General features: G+C 48.1%; 6 protein-coding genes across 6 annotated transcripts; 4 read left to right on the top strand and 2 right to left on the bottom strand.

Annotated features, from left to right (window-relative positions):
- Window positions 1-148: 148 nt before the first annotated feature.
- ABOM_011196 (Elongator subunit ELP3) lies at window positions 149-1,928 on the bottom strand (the record flags this gene model as incomplete). Its single annotated transcript, XM_022538324.1, has 2 exons — window positions 149-1,575; window positions 1,628-1,928. 2 exons carry the CDS (start codon window positions 1,926-1,928, stop codon window positions 149-151), a joined length of 1,728 nt encoding a protein of 575 aa, XP_022383728.1.
- Window positions 1,929-2,349: 421 nt separating this feature from the next.
- On the top strand, window positions 2,350-3,727 carry ABOM_011195 (succinate--CoA ligase (GDP-forming) subunit alpha; the record flags this gene model as incomplete). The annotated part of the gene is made up of 7 exons (XM_022538323.1): window positions 2,350-2,513; window positions 2,582-2,610; window positions 2,685-2,811; window positions 2,868-2,930; window positions 2,989-3,014; window positions 3,077-3,159; window positions 3,227-3,727. 7 exons carry the CDS (start codon window positions 2,350-2,352, stop codon window positions 3,725-3,727), a joined length of 993 nt encoding a protein of 330 aa, XP_022383729.1.
- A 2,076-nt stretch (window positions 3,728-5,803) lies between these two features.
- Window positions 5,804-7,630, top strand: ABOM_011194 (florfenicol exporter; the record flags this gene model as incomplete). Its single annotated transcript, XM_022538322.1, has 5 exons — window positions 5,804-6,043; window positions 6,116-6,356; window positions 6,420-6,488; window positions 6,571-7,017; window positions 7,077-7,630. The coding sequence occupies 5 exons, from the start codon at window positions 5,804-5,806 to the stop codon at window positions 7,628-7,630; spliced, it is 1,551 nt and encodes a 516-aa protein (XP_022383730.1).
- Window positions 7,631-8,246: 616 nt separating this feature from the next.
- On the top strand, window positions 8,247-11,149 carry ABOM_011193 (RFX family transcription factor; the record flags this gene model as incomplete). Its single annotated transcript, XM_022538321.1, has 4 exons — window positions 8,247-8,262; window positions 8,385-9,105; window positions 9,166-9,483; window positions 9,538-11,149. 4 exons carry the CDS (start codon window positions 8,247-8,249, stop codon window positions 11,147-11,149), a joined length of 2,667 nt encoding a protein of 888 aa, XP_022383724.1.
- Window positions 11,150-12,348: 1,199 nt separating this feature from the next.
- On the bottom strand, window positions 12,349-14,206 carry ABOM_011192 (uncharacterized protein; the record flags this gene model as incomplete). Its single annotated transcript, XM_022538320.1, has 4 exons — window positions 12,349-12,472; window positions 12,537-13,229; window positions 13,286-14,085; window positions 14,204-14,206. The coding sequence occupies 4 exons, from the start codon at window positions 14,204-14,206 to the stop codon at window positions 12,349-12,351; spliced, it is 1,620 nt and encodes a 539-aa protein (XP_022383725.1).
- A 652-nt stretch (window positions 14,207-14,858) lies between these two features.
- On the top strand, window positions 14,859-16,245 carry ABOM_011191 (E1 ubiquitin-activating protein AOS1; the record flags this gene model as incomplete). Its single annotated transcript, XM_022538319.1, has 4 exons — window positions 14,859-14,898; window positions 14,981-15,038; window positions 15,102-15,273; window positions 15,331-16,245. The coding sequence occupies 4 exons, from the start codon at window positions 14,859-14,861 to the stop codon at window positions 16,243-16,245; spliced, it is 1,185 nt and encodes a 394-aa protein (XP_022383736.1).
- Between the last annotated feature and the right edge of the window lie 133 nt (window positions 16,246-16,378).

The raw sequence follows: 16,378 nt of genomic DNA, 5'->3' as shown, positions 1-16,378 counted from the left end.
GGCAGATTATGAATAACACCTAGAATGCAGAAAGACCCGCCCCTCAGAACGCCAATGCCATAACCCCTCCCAATCAGCAAAATTTTCATTGAATATTGCTCATCCATCATCATAATCATATCAGCCGATGCTAACTAGGGCACAATCACTATAGCTCTTCATCCTCAATCGGGTCCAACATCTTGGACATATAAGGGCCATCCAAGGTGTAGCCTAGACGCGCGTAATAACTGCGCACACCAACACCAGAGATGACACTGATTTTCTGGCTTCCGTGTTCCTCCCGGGCGATGCGTTCCGCTTCCTCCATTAACAAAGTACCAAAACCACGGTGCTGGAACTTGCGTGGATCACGCCCATGCAATGGCACGGCAGAGCCATACACGTGGAGCTCACGGACGATACTAGTTTGTTGGCCAGTAAATTCAGGGCGGAAAGTGTGTGTAGGGCTGCACTTTCGCAACCGCAACAAACCAATTAGAATGTCTTGCTTGGGATCCTCGTAAGCAAGGAAGGTCTCCCAGCCTCCATTGGCTGCGTAGTCGCGTCGAATAAGTTCGACCTGAGATGGACGGATCTTGTTCTTGACTTCATTAATGCCTACCTCACGGGTACGGACGTCCCGACACGTGGTGCCGAAGTCCTTCATCCTGGCTAAAGCAAGTTCACGCAGGTTGCCATTCTCTACGCCTGAAGTAACCAGCGGCATCGGGATATCTCGTTGGACACGGTAGATACGGGTCCAAGGAGGGACCAGGGCAAGAATACGAGCCACAAGATCAACCAATGCGTTGGGAGTATAGTTCTTATAGCGACCAGTCCTCCATAATTCATAGAGACCAGTGCCTCGGATCACTAAAGTTGGGTAAATTTTAAGGCCATCGGTTCGAAAAGCAGGGTTCTCGAAGTATTCTTGGAACTGAAATAGGTCACGCTCCATCCCAACGTTCGGCAAGTCGGGCATCATATGGCTGACCACCTTAAAACCGGCATCCTTCGCAAGCTTGAAGGTTTCTGCAACTGCAGCAACAGTGTGGCCTCGATTTGTGTCCCTTGCAACATCCTCGTACAGACTTTGTACGCCAATCTCCAATCGTGTACATCCATACCGAAGCATGCTGCTCAGATGTGTATCCAAGCAGTAGTCGGGTCGGGTCTCAATTGTAATACCAACGCATTTCACATTGCTCATCTCACCGGCCTGGACGGCTTCGTCGACGTTGTCTGTCTGATATCCACTCAACGCATTGTGGAGCTGGGCGATGAACGATTCGCGATAATCTTCCGGTAGAGACATGAAGGTCCCACCCATGATAATATATTCAACCTTGTCGACACTGTGACCGAGAGACTTAATCTGGTCCACACGTCCTCTGGCTTGTTCGAAAGGGTCATAACGTGCTCGGATAGCACGCATCGACGTGGGCTCATACCCGGTATAGGACTGGGTTGAGTACTCGAAATCGGAGTCGGGGCCACCAGGGCAGTAGACGCATATATTACCGGTGTATGCAATATGAGGACAACGATGGGGTTTGCTCATCACAGCGACAACGGCGATACCCGAAGACGTTCCTAGGTGGCAATTAGAAAAAGCCCAGCTGTAGTTGACGGACTAGGGTCATACTAATCGGCTTAGCAATTAATTTGGGAAGGATATATTTTTTGTAATGTTCCGGGACAGCAGCAATAATAGCTGTCAAAGGTGGCAGATGGGCTAAACAATGCTTTTTCGCGATTTGGTTGCGCAGTCTGTTCAGATTAAGATCTTTCTTTGGCTTTTTGGGATCCGTTTCAGCTTCATATTCTCGAATAAGGACGTTGGCGATATCAGAGCAAGCTCGCATGTACCGTTCATTCTCTGGAGGAAGCTTTGCGTTCGTCTTGGATTTGGAGGGTGGCGGCATAGTCATCGTGGCCGTCGCCATTTTGAAAAATTTACCACCAGTAGATGGCAAGGAATAGAATCAAGAAAGGATCTGTCAGGCAAGTACTAGGGCAAAAAAAAGGAAAATTAAATAGAATAAAATCAGATGGTCATATATATATATATAAAAAGGAAAACCCAATGAATGCTACCCCAGATACTGATCGGTCTAAGATGGTTTGGAGGGGCCGAATATCAATCAGTGAGAAAAAAAAAAAGGCCGAGGAGACTGAACCGACCGCCCGCGACAATTCGGGTCCGCTTAAAGCTTTGTCCCGAAAGTTGAAATCCAAACCGTCCCGGCGCGTTTCCTACCGCTATACCAATCATTTTCCTTCTCCTCCACGTCAGCTTTCACACCTCTTCTGGTGCAATACCCTCTCCTCTCCTTCTTTTTACCGCTTCTACTACACATTTACGCCATGCAGGCCTTCCGCCGTAGCACTGCCTCTGCCCTTCGGAATGCTGCCACTGTGCAGCAACGGGGATATGCAAATGCCCCGGCCTATGCTGAGACCATCAACAACCTTCGCATAAATGCGGATACCAAGGTTCTCTTTCAGGGCTTCACTGGCAAGCAGGGAACGTATGTATACTTCAGACAAGGTGTGGTTTCATATATGATGCTGACGTTGCATTTCTGTCCTCCCGCAGTTTCCACGCCGAGCAAGCCATTGCCTACGGTATTTTCCCCCTTCACATAACCTAGCAGATCGATATTTGCGATAGAATGGACAATGTAGCTTACAGCGCTCAGGCACCAAAGTTGTAGGCGGTACCAACCCCAAGAAGGCCGGCTCGACACACCTTGACAGACCTGTCTTCGCAAATGTGCGCGACGCCGTCAAGGAGACCGGAGCTACTGCTTCGGCTATTTTCGTCCCGTATGACTGTACCCTTCAGTCTGAAGATCTAGAAACATGTTACTAATTGATCGCAGCCCTCCCCTTGCTGCTAAGGGTATTGAGGAGGCAATTGAAGCTGAGGTTCCTTTGGCTGTTTGGTAAGATGATCGTGGCCTGCATAAAGTGATCAACCGCTGATATTTTTTTTTCTTCTAGTATTACTGAAGGAATTCCCCAGCATGGTAAGTTTGCCTATATCGTGCGAACCATCTGGAATCCCAGAGTCTGACTGGTATTCAACTAGATATGGTTCGTATCACCGACATCCTGAAGACGCAGAACAAGACTCGTCTAGTCGGACCCAACTGCCCCGGTATCATTGCTCCCGTAAGTTTCAACCACCCAACATTTTGACATTATAAATACACCGTGGCAGATATTTACGGCAGTATAGGGCCAATGCAAGATTGGTATCATGCCTGGATTCATCCACAAGCGTGGCCGTGTCGGTATTGTTTCCCGTTCCGGCACCCTGACCTACGAGGCTGTCAACCAGACCACTCAGGCTGGACTTGGCCAATCGCTCGTCGTTGGTATCGGTGGTGATCCTTTCTCTGGCACCAACTTCATTGACTGCTTGAAGATCTTCCTCGAGGACGAGGAGACCGATGGTATCATCATGATCGGTGAGATCGGTGGTAGCGCTGAGGAGGATGCTGCCGAGTTCCTCAGGGCAAACAACAAGTACAACAAGCCTGCAGTTGGATTTATTGCCGGTATCAGCGCTCCCCCAGGCCGTCGCATGGGTCACGCTGGTGCCATCGTTAGCGGCGGCAAGGGCGGTGCTGATTCGAAGATCGCCGCTCTTGAAGCTGCCGGTGTCATTGTTGAGAAGAGCCCCGCCTCCCTTGGTAAGGCACTGCTCAACGAGTTTGTGAAGAGGGATCTGGTTTAAATAAGTGAGCGTGGGATGTGTGATTGAACCCCAGCGTGTGGCATCTCATCATTCGTGAGCGTCACTGCTGAAACGTATATTCTAAATCTGCTAGATGATCTTCTCCTGACCACTCCTGTACTTTTCCTGTTTCATGTTCTCCTTTGTTTAGAGATGCTAGGGAGTAATTAGTTTCCTCATGTAAATTTTCTCGTTTGTTTTGGCTCTTGCTTTACACTCCTGTCAATGTTGCATGCCGTAGAATGTGAGGAAACAAAACTAGTGCTCTACAATGGTCTGAAATACGCAATGCCGGCACCAATAATGTCAAGCCCTGAACACCATTCTTGTGCGATGTCCATGTCATTGGATTGCACCATGCAGGCTCCTCTCCCCCCAAAGATAGAATAGATTAACCACCTCACTTGGCAAAGATGCTAGCTTCGAAGATCATCGTGGAAAGCGGATTTGGACATGAATTTTCAGCTTACAGCTCGCATACATTTGTCCCATGGTGGTAAGAGCCGGGAATGGATCGCATTCGGCCCCTATCCTGGATCGGCTGTGATTCCCCTCAAAAATATCTACAGTGGCTGGAGTTTCCGCCAGCCGAAGTTTGGGCGATCGTCGCGAGCTCAAATGATGCCAAGACCACCGGAATATGTAGGATTATTGCGAGCAGACGGAGATCTACGGAGTTCACCAGGGAGGCCGGCAATCAGACGGAGTAACAAAGCAAAAAGACAATAAACCCCTGCAGCATGGACGTAGATCACTCAGGGACGATTTGACGCTAGCCAGGTTTGACCTGAACTACTAGCTCCGAGTCATCCAGCCACAGTGAATCCCCTACTCGATCAGAGCTTTTCGCCATCAGCATTCTTCTCCTATCGGTCTGTTTGAGTTGTTGTGGGTACGTACTCACTCACTCACTATTTTCGACCTTCATCGTGGTAGGTCCTTGACCGGCCTACCCCTGGCGCAAAGAGATGAGGTTGAAAGAATAATAGCAAAGATAATGTATGTCACACGAGTACGAATGGACTCTTACGAGTGCAAGGTCTCCCTCGGTCATAGTTGCCCAAGAACTAGGGGGTGGGGCGTTCCTATTCTGTCGATTCTCGAACGGCTGTGTTTCATGGAGGGAAAACATGATACTAGTAGATGATCATCAAGCACAGAGGCAAATCGACAAAGCTACTATACGTTACGTGACGATTACGCCTCAGACTTTCGGGAGGGTGGAGCTTTTGTGGCCTTATCAGGGCAGTTCTCGACTCGGGTTTCATGTTAGAATTGAAGGTCAAGCTTGGTAAGTATAGCTTTGTGCCACTGATGCTCGTTCATGGTAAACTCAGATAATGGACCTTTCCCCCCCCGGCCCCCCGGGGGGTTGTATCCTCCATGCTTGCTTACAAGAGGACTATTAGATTCACATTGCATTCTGAATGCTTTCCGTCTAGAGTCTTGCATATGCACGGGATGCTATGCACCTCGATGTCTGACGCGTCCCGCCGGTTATTGCTACGTATACTACTACATCATTAGGCTCACATGGAGCAGGCCAAGATTGAATACGCTCGCTAGCGATCTGTGGACCCACAGGGCTAAAATCAAGTATACATGTTTCTATCTGGAATTTGTCGGCCGAGGAATAATGACCAGTAGATCATCCCTCATAGTTTGGTGACCCTCTGCTGCATTAGCTGCCAGAAGGTCCTCCCTATGCAATTCAACGCCACCTCTCTGCTGCCAATACACAGCAGAGTGGTGCTTCTCAAGGTCTTATCAAGCCAGGCCTTAGTCCCATGGAATGACGATCTTTCTTTGCTACTCCACATGCATTATTCTATTTGGGAAGAGAGCGAGCGAGATTGCATATATTGTGGATCATGTAACTTTTCCTTGCTCCCTTGGGTAATCGATATACGCTTTGGTATTAGAAGTATATAATCCTCAACTCGGAACTAGTTTGGTGCTCGCAAGTTTGATACCTAGCCTATCCGTGGACATTTTCCGCTTAAAGTATTTATAGCTAAGTGAAATATCATCGGGAAATTTGATTTCAGAAACTATACTTTCTCCGCCGCTGTAACCATGGCTACAGCAAGGTCAGATACCGACAAGGCTCCTATTGTTTCTTCTGTTGAAGATGAGAGGCAGCCATCCGACTCTCTAGGGACCTCGCAGCTTGAAGACCAAGTTGCCCAATCCAAGCCACATCATATTTTCTCTCGTCGTAAGAAGTTGCAAATGGTATGCATCGTTTCAATGGCTGCCATTTTCTCCCCCTTATCGTCGAACATTTATTTCCCAGCTCTGGGCGAGGTGTCAAGAGTAAGTACGACAAAAATAAAAAATACATTGGGAAACCTTTCGAGGGTAGTATATTAACCAAGCTTTATGCAGAGCCTAAATGTTAGCATGTCCCTCGCCACCTTGACGGTCACAATATACATGATCGTGCAAGGGATAACACCCACATTTTGGGGTTCGATTTCAGATGCCACAGGGAGACGTCCGGTCTTTATTGGGACGTTCATTGTGTACATGATCGCCAGCATTGCCCTTGCTGTGTCCACCAATTATGGAGAACTCATGGCTTTTCGTGCCCTACAGGCTGCTGGTAGTGCGGCTACAATTTCCATTGGTAAGTTTGTTTCCATTAATAGCCCCAAGCCAGGTTTGATTTGCTCACAGGTTTGCTCCTTAGGTGCCGGTGTCATTGGTGATATCACCACTTCAGCGGAAAGGGGAAGCCTTGTGGGTATATTTGGAGGAGGTAAGAAATTGACTAGACCCCATTCTTTGTTCTTGCTGGGCACTTGGTAGCCACCATTTGGATATAAGCTGACACATTGAAGTTCGTATGCTTGGGCAAGGGATTGGCCCGGTTATTGGTGGCATCTTGACTCAGTACTTAGGTTTTCGCTCAATCTTTTGGTTTCTCACGATATGCGCAGCTGTGAGCCTTTTGTCTATTCTTATATACCTACCTGAGACGCTGAGACATATCGCTGGTAACGGTACAGTTAGGCTGAGAGGCATCCATAAGCCTTTTCTATATGTGTTTATCGGACAGAAGGGGGCCATTACTGGAGCCGACCCGGGCCAGAAGAAGCCTAAATTGACATGGCGTGCTATATTTGCTCCTCTTACATTCCTGGTAGAAAAGGACATCTTCGTTACCCTTCTCTTTGGAAGCATCGTTTACGCGGTTTGGAGTATGGTGACTTCCAGCACTACAGATATTTTCCAGAATGTCTATCATTTGACCTCGTTAGAGGTTGGCTTGACATTCCTGGGGAATGGTAAGGTCCACCGTCACATCGCCACGGCGAGACTATGTTCGCTGATTGTCATCTGCTAGGGTTTGGATGTATATCGGGGTCGTATTTGGTCGGCTATCTCTTGGACTATAACCACAAAGTGACGGAACGCGAATACTGCGAGCAACATGGCTACCCGTCTGGTACGCGGGTCAACTTGAAATCTCACCCGGATTTTCCTATTGAAGTTGCCCGAATGCGTTACACTTGGTGGATTGTTGGACTATTCCTCGTGACAACTGCTGTCTACGGCGTCTCGCTTCGAACACATATAGCGGTTCCCATCATTCTGCAGTACTTTATTGCTCTGTGTTCAACGGGGATATTTACCATCAACAGCGCATTGGTCATCGATCTTTACCCTGGGGCAAGCGCCAGTGCAACAGCAGTAAATAACCTGATGAGATGCTTGGTGGGAGCTGCTGGAGTGGCGGCAATGCAACCCATGCTGGACGTGCTGACTGCCGATTACACCTTTCTGTTGCTTGCGGGGATCACGTTGGGCGTGGCCCCTCTATTATGGATGGAAAGTCGATTTGGAGCTTTATGGCGGCATGAGCGAGAGATGAGACTGAAGGATAAAAGTTGTATTTGAGGAAAATAATACTTTAGTACATCGATCGATTCTGGGAGTCTGGCGTGTACTGTACATAGATACATAGATACATAGATACATACATACATACATACAAACATACACTCCCCTAACGAATGTACGGTACATACATGACTATTACTGTCCCTCGTATCGTATATTGTTTCTCGTTCAATTATGACTGCGACCGTTGTTGTGTTTGTTTATTACCGGCAAAAAACAATACAACTAACGACAGGAATGCCAACTTATATAATCCCTACAACACGTGACCGCACCCGCAAACAAGCAAAAGCAGTCGTTGCTTGAGGAACGCCGATCTCTGTTTATCCTCCTTCCAGCTCACAATTCTTCGACCTTGAAACGCGGCTGCTATGAGCTTTCCATAGCGAGTCTGCTGCTAGACCGACCCTATTGATGCCCTAAAGACCCGACTTACGATTGGACTTTGATTGGGCTCTAATTTCGCGAGTTTCCTGCGGCGTGAAAACGTGTGGTTGACGGTGGCTGGAAGGGATCAAAACAGACGCTATTGCCCGTGGTTACCCACCGTCTCCCACCCAACAGCGAGGGAACCAAACATCGTGGTGTGCTGGAGCAGATCCGAAAAGAAAAGATGCCTCCTGAGATGGGTAAGACGCTGCATCCACTTCCTGCAGAGCCTCCTACCTTCTGTCATTGGTCTTAACATATCTCCCCACTGCTGTACTTGTAAAATATCCGCCGGTGTTAAGCTAACTAACAGAGTCAACAGGCCGAGCCGCCTCACAGGCCTCAAGTGCTGCATCTCAAACAACGCAGATAGTAGCGCCACATAGCCGCCCTGGGACAGCAGATCTCATGAGATCGCGCTCAGAAACTGTAGTGTCAAGAAATGGTCGCCGCCCAAGGTCTAGAGGCTCTACTGCCAGCATCCATTCAAACACCACCCAACAAACCCAGGACCAGCAGATTACTGATGGATTTCCGCAATTCCTCCCGGCTCAAGCCAACGCCAGCCATAATGTCTTCGGAGGAAATCCTGAGGAGATAATTATGCGATTTGGCCAGCAACTTTCGCATCCCGTGAGCGGTTCTTCGCTGGACCCGACTATGCATGATGCTCACCACCCCGTCCTGCCAAGGGCTGAAGACTTCCCAAGCCATGCGATGCATGGCCATCACCTCTCCCACCATTCAATATCCTCCGGTCTTCCTGGATTGTCTTCCGTGCCAATGCCGCAGTACCAAGCGATATATGACAGCGGGATCGAGAATCACGTCCCAGAACATGTTCTAGACGAGAATGAGAATTCCGAGGCTGGCGCGAAAAAGAAAAAGGGTTCAAACTCTTCTCTTGCGAATGACAATGAACTGCGAAAACTGCTGCGACAGTACGAAGGATATTCCTTGAAGCAAATGGCAGCGGAAGTCCTTAAACATGAAGGAGCCGGCGGTAAGGCTGAAAAGGTGAAGCAAGTCTTTGCTATGATATGGTGAGCAACGGAATTACCCAATGATGTACCGGTTGCGATTTGTTCCTTACGCGCTCCTAGGTTGAAGGAGAATTGCAGAAAAAGCAGCGGGTCTGTTCGGCGCGATCGTGTTTATTGCTGCTATGCAGAGAAGTGTGGAACCGAGCGTGTCTCCGTTTTGAATCCAGCTTCTTTTGGGAAGCTCGTGCGAATCATATTTCCCAACGTACAGACTAGGCGGCTCGGAGTCCGGGGAGAGTCCAAATACCACTACGTCGATCTGACTGTCATTGAGGAGAAACAACAGAAGCCTCCCCCCTTGAACCCTCAGATTCCAGCCAACACAACCGGCTCAGCTGCACCTATAGAGCATAAAGTGGGAGAAGCCATGCAGAAGAGGTGAGTTCGTCAGGGAAGAAGCACGTCAATGGATTCGAAACTCATCAGGACTAGTGTTAGTATCGCACCGCAGCCTCCTGCAGACACTGCAGTGTTCCCTTCCCCTACCACTTCATTCACCGCCAGATCCTCGGGGAGTCTCTCGAGCTCAGATTGCGGTTGTTATACTTCGTCTCGGTCTAGTGGCGATTCCACCACTACCCTTGAAAATGTAGCAAGCCATTCCGGAAAAATGATTCACCAGATGCTTCAACTGCCAACTACCGAAGACTCATTCATTGATAACGACACTCTGCAACTTCCTGACATTAATGACTATGTCCCCGTTAATACTGATTCGAAGGTTGCCGCTGCTCTAGCCGCCCTTTATCGGTCACATTGCATTTCTGTCATAGACAGCTTTCGATACTGCAAAGAGCGAAATCTACGCCATTACTTCTCTGCCTTCCACGGAACCCTAACCGTACCGGTACAGAAGCTTCTAACACACCCTAACCTCGCCCCGTGGATTAAGGAATGTGATTGGCTCATGTACCAGAAAATGATTGCATTTGTGGCACCGCTTACAACTCAAGTCGTTCCGAAGCTCGTCCTAGACACCTTTAGCTCCATCTCTCAAAGACTTACCGCCCATATCGCAGATACGTTCAAAGCGCAACCGATACACGTCTCCCTAGCAAGATTAATACCGGCGCATATATTCTGTAACCTTCTTCGGCATATGCTCGATGTCAATCAATCCGCCAATGCAGCTGCAGCGTGGCTGTGTCACCCTGATAACAGAAATCAAATGTGGTTCGACTTCAAAACGCTGGTAGACCCAAAGGAAATGATTTCTAAAGCGAATATCCCAAGCTGCGCGGAACAAGCTACCGAGCAAATTCTCAAGCATGATGTTCGAGCTCTTCTCACTCCTATTACCGATCTGAACCCTGCCGCTGCCCATCCGTTCTACACAAAGCCTGATTCGGAAGGAAGCATTCAGGCACATAGGTATCCTGTGCAGTCGTCAACGGGTGATGACTATAACTTCCCGGATAAATGGATATCATTCATTCTCAATTTACCATCCGCGTTTCCAAATCACCGTACGAAATGTATCATAGAGAAAGTTGATGCGTTGTGGGATTGCATCCTTCGCCGATTAACATTAGGGGGGGCTCAGAGCTTTAGTGCCTGGTGGATGACTAAAGTATTCTTTCATGAAATGATGCTTTGGCAAGCGGAAAAGGGTGGTTTTATGCGCTGTACTCCGAGTACATTGCAATGCGTGAGTTCGAGAGTGGATCAACAGGCGCCAAATAACATTTCCATGAAGCAGCCTAGCTATCCAGACTCTATTAAGAATGGTCCCTTTACGGCTCCTAACACACAAAACACTGTTGATTCAAGGTCTGGACTAGAGGCCCCTGCCCCGGCAGAGAGTATTCACCCGTCTCAATCCTCTTTGGAACATCCACCGATGGACGCAGAACCACAATCGAACAATGCTCCTAATGAAAAGCCGGCGGACATTTCCGAAAATATTGCCAGCTTCCATGCCTCAAACAATGATGATAGCGCGATTGATCTTGAGGACGATTCAATGCTAATGACCGTGGGAAAATACGGCGATATGATGGCCTCTGATCCAGCAGATGCTGAAGGCGATGTTGTCGTCATATAAGCCGACTATACATATTTATTTGATTTCACCAATGTTTTGGAAAAATAAGAAACAACCAAGTTTTCATTTGTTTATGGGTGGAGTTTTGATTCTCTTTTCAGGAGTCTTGTTTTTGGTTGGTGATTATTTACGTTCATGTACAAGGAAGTTTCGGCGTTCGACGATCTTCGCACGAGAGACGAGAAATGAGCATCGATCGAGATAAATCAACCTGCCGCGCTGCGGTCTTTTCAGGTTGAAAATCATACAAATTTAATAGCGTGGTTGATCCCGCTCTGAATTGCTTATTGCTTTCTTTGAGCTTTTAGTTTCCCTGTCAGAGACCGACCTTCTGTACATAGATTCCGGTCAACCTGTTTGCAGATGATCTACAGAACTTCTCACTGTCATGGTTCAATCCACGACGCCTCTTTTTTCTATACACTTTTTTAATTGCACTGGACTACCCTATTCCTGTTAGGCATATTGTATTTCATTTGTTTCATGTCTTTGTCAAGCAACTGCGGTCACATGAACACTTGACCACGGCCGGTTAGGAGACAGGGCGGCCCTTATTAATTACTTTTTATTTGGGGGTTTGCTTCATTCTTGCATACCTTTGGCCGCCGCTCTTCTACCTATTCACCTAAATGAAAATTGCTCGTTCCCATTAACACTATCCCTCTTTGCTGTTGTTGGTCTCCTCGGGTAGCTGGCGGCTGGCTTGCCTTCGGTTCGTAATAAACTCTAGGCGTCTTTATCGGAGTTCTGATTGACTAGGTTGGAAACCTTCAGTTCAATTTTCTTCGTGCATGTTGATGATACATGTCCTCGACTGTTAACCTCCCGAATTTACTTTCAGTAATTCATCGCATGATCGTTGATTGCAAAGCAACATGTTTCATTCCAACTGCGTGTGGGAGGAACTCACAAGTACATGTTGATTTATAACATCTAAGCCGCCATAAGCTTCGTAGAACATGATTTGATGAGAGAGAATATGCCCAATTACATGCTGCATGATTAATCTACATGTACGAATGAACTGAATATAGCCATGGTGGTGGCTGGCGGGGAATATAATAGAAGGTGAAAGTGGCCGTGACCTGGAAAGTTAGGGCATCTCTTTCATAAGACTCCGCTATTCAAATTTCAAATCCGCGTACATAATACTTCGGTAGCTTAGCGTTCCGTCATAGATAAGAGCCCGTGAGGCTCATCTATCTGAAACCTCCGGCAGGGAAGAATCTTGGCCCAGCGTAGCCATGTGCTATGATGCTCTGTATATCAATGTTGCCTCCATTGTGGGGGCTCCATAGCTTGATCAGAATGTATCGCCCGGAACTATGGATATTAGTTAGCTCTAATCCTAGAGGTTCAACTGTGTTGGAAAGGACAGGAGCCATACGGAGGTGGATCGAATGTAATGCTGACCATGCTTTTGGTTCGTTCAATGAAGAAACGAGCGTGAGGTTTTAGCAATTCTAGATCAAGGTTCTGAGCATCGGATCCGGCGTGCGGACCCGAGGGGGATGGTATAGGTTGAATAATACTGGGGACCGGACGTCGTCTTGGCTGCCCATTTCTTTCCATGACGTATCTGCGGCGCGTGGATGCCACGCGCCTGAGTAGCTCACGGCGTCGACGGTTGTACGTATCTAACTCGGATGTATCTTCATCGCTATCGCTATCATCGCTGTCCGAACAAAGAAAATCGTCCTCCATCTGGTCCATCTGTAGTCTCTCAACATCCGCAAGAGGTGGTAGGTCGTTCACATATCTCTGATCACCGTCATGGCCGTCTTCAGAACGTTCATCATAGTCTGTTACAATCCGAAACCCCGACATCGGGTCAGGAATGGTGCCAGCATTTAGCCCTGTGGGGTCACTGATATCGGTATCTGACTCTGAATAAGAGTCCCGACCAGCCAGAGATCGTAAAGGATGCCGGTACGCATTCAGATATTCCTGGGAAGGCTGCATTCCAGTCCGACAATTTCGTCGGCTTCGTCGAGGGGATGTATACTGGATTTGGTACTGGGCTGTACGGGTCAGAAGTTCGTCTGAAGTCATGGATACGAAAACCATGCCTTCTTGTATCCTGGTGAATGGTTATTAACAAACGGTGATTAGCCAAGCTGCTCAGATGTAACATACGGAGCATCGTAGCCAGATTTGGGAGCCTTAATCACAATCTTTTTTAAGCAGAACGGGGTCTCTCCACGATGCTTCAAGATCAGATTACACCGGTCTGATTTTGTACAGTAAACAGAAGAGTCGTTGCGAAGGACGTTCTCCGGCCATGTGCTTTCACCGTCGGTTTCGTAAGTGCCTCCATCACAACTAGCCAATTCCATCTTGAGAGCTCCGGACACAACCTGGCCATACTGACCGTACCGGAAGCTCTGCAAACCCTCTCTGTTGTCATCTGATTCGAGTTTTCTACGTTTGACCCTCCACCGGTCCCCACCCGCTTCCTGAGACATGTCGGTAGCTGCTTCGATAAGGGTTGCGGGTTCGTCTCTGAGCTGGTTGGAAGTGGGGCCTCGATTTCTTCCTTCTCGACTTGCCCTATCACTTCCCCTAGGACGACTAGAGTATGCGCTAGAGGACATAGAAGAATCGACAGTACTAGTACTAGAATCGGTGTCTATCGCAGCGACATTTATAGCGTGCAATCCCTGCATGCCTGGGCGTGGGATATGTTGCTGTATCTGTCTATCAACTGTAGCTCCGGTCTCTTCGAAGCTTGGCCGGTCCCGCACACGGCCGGAGCGATACCCTTCTATCTCTTCGTTCAGAGTCTCCAAGGCGCGGGCAGTGTTATGGTTATGTTCTGAATGCAACAGGTCTCGCAAATGCTGCAAACTGTTTCCGGTAGGACGGTTCGGTCTATCACCGGTACGGCTTCCACGAGGTACACGAAGAGAGGCGGCAGGATAATTGTAATTCCCCGACTACAAGTATAGCCAAGATGGTCAGCATACGCTGAATATGAGGTAGACAGTATTCTTGTATGAAAGGAACTCTGATTGGTGACGGGATAAGATAATAACAGCCGGGCGTTTGACGTACCATCCTGTATGTGAAGACGATCCGCGGTTAGTTTAACGACTAGAGGTATGAGGGGAAGAAGAACTATATCGGGGCGAGGTGGATGGATTATGATGAACCAATAGAGGAGGAGGTAAGGGGAATGATAGGTAACCCACAGAGAGTACAGATAGACCACCTAAAATGACCACAGACAAAAGAAAGGCCAGCTCTGCAGTAGTCGGCGAAAATGATAATGATGGCCAAGTTTCAGGTGATAAGTGCGGGTTATCGCCGTAGCGTCACACGTGATGCTGGGGTATATCCGTCTATCATTCATTCATTTACTCTGACGCTGCTTTCATTCACTTCTTTCCTTTGCTCTTCTCAGCTCGACTGAGACTTCAGTGAACGTACCCTGGCACTTCTTAAACTCAAAAATTCAAGTTGCCTTAGCCATCATCTGATGATATTTCCCCCTTCCAATTTCTTGCTCACCCGCTCTTTGATAGTTGCCCGCCATTCCCCGCAGACCGCGAGCACTCTTTTGACTCTCAAATTTATTGAGCCCTCGCCAACTCCAAAGCGCTCTAGCCCATATCTGCGACTTGGCGCAAAGCAACACCGTCTGGATTGCCACTAATTGGAAGGTGAACCGCACCGTGTGATTCCGTTTGGATACTATCCGCCCAACAACATGAAGTCACAGGGCAATACAGCTCAGTCTATCAGTGCAGGTGAACATACCTCTATACACCCGTAAAGGCTTCAGTATACGGAACATAGATCGAAACTGATGTAATGCTCTTACTTGAACAGATGAGATCGCCTTGTATGATCGTCAGATCCGTCTTTGGGGCGTGAAAGCCCAGGAAAAGTAAGCTGGCAGCCTTCGATGATGGGCATTGTGCGCCTAGCAGGATACTTACATCTCCCTTAGGTTGCGATCAGCGAATATACTTCTAATTACCTTTAAGGCATTGGCGAATGAAGTTGCTAAGAACCTCGTTCTCGCTGGTATCGGCACACTGACAATTGTTGACCATGAGACCGCCAAGGAGGAAGATTTGAGCGCCCAATTTTTTGTCATGGAAGAACATATAGGGCAGAATGTAGGCTGCGCTTTGCTGGAGAACAAGGAAAAGGGGACATGCTAACCGTGAATTAAGCGCGCGCAAGCGGCAGCCCCGTCAATTCATGCAATGAACCCAAGAGTTCAGCTTTGTATCGATACAGATGACATACAGACGAAGCAACCCGACTTCTTTGCACAATTCGATGTCGTCATTGCAACAGAGCTGGACTTCGCAATGTACACTACCATAAATGCCGCATGCCGCATCGCAAACCGTCCATTCTACGCAGCAGGGTTGCACGGGTTCTACGGGTTCGTATTCGCAGATCTAATTTCACACGATTTTGTTATCGAACGATCCAAGTCAAATGTCCCTTCAGCTACCCAAGAGACTCCAACGCGAAGCATAGTTGGTATTACGACGAAGAAGGAAAACGATAAAGTTATCGAGATGGTTACCAAGCGAGAGACATACTCGCCTCTGATTTTGGCAAACACATCTCCCCTCCCGGAAGACTTCACTCGTCTGCCACGGAAACGGCGACAGGTCACGCCACTCCTCACTTGTCTCCGAGCGCTGTGGGAGTTCCAAAAGCTATCCGGAGGTTGTATGCCAACTTTCTCTCGTCAAGACCTAGAGCTCTTCACTAAACTCGCCCGTGACGGCCATCAAGAATTGAAATTGGATATCAGCACCCTCGACTCGGAGTTCTTGCGCACCTTTTTGCAGAATCTCGGAAGTGAACTAAGCCCCGTTGCCGCCGTTGTCGGTGGTAGGTTAGCCCAGGACGTGATTAATGTATTGAGCGTCAGAGAGCAACCTATACAGAACCTCTTGCTCTTTGACGGCGAAAAATCTCTCGCTCCTATCTACCCCCTGCACCCATTCTTTCCTCCAGAAGTCGAGAATGTCATGCCCGCCATTCCTCCTGCCGCGAATCCGATCCCTTTGAACGGCAATCTTACAATGCAACAACAAATGATTCCTCCCTCAGGAGCAAACATCTGAATAGGAGGAGAGGAGAAACATTAGACGTTAATGATGACTAACATCTTGTATTCTATAAGATCCCCATGTTTTGTTTTGTCTGCCATTAAGATTCCTCGCCGTTTAGGCCATGATTACGATTTGTATGATAGAC

Source organism: Aspergillus bombycis (genome assembly GCF_001792695.1).
Source record: "Aspergillus bombycis strain NRRL26010 chromosome Unknown contig00164, whole genome shotgun sequence".
Lineage (NCBI taxonomy): Eukaryota > Fungi > Ascomycota > Eurotiomycetes > Eurotiales > Aspergillaceae > Aspergillus > Aspergillus bombycis.
Note: the sequence above shows the minus strand (reverse complement) of the source record. Positions and strands in the feature narration are given on the sequence as shown.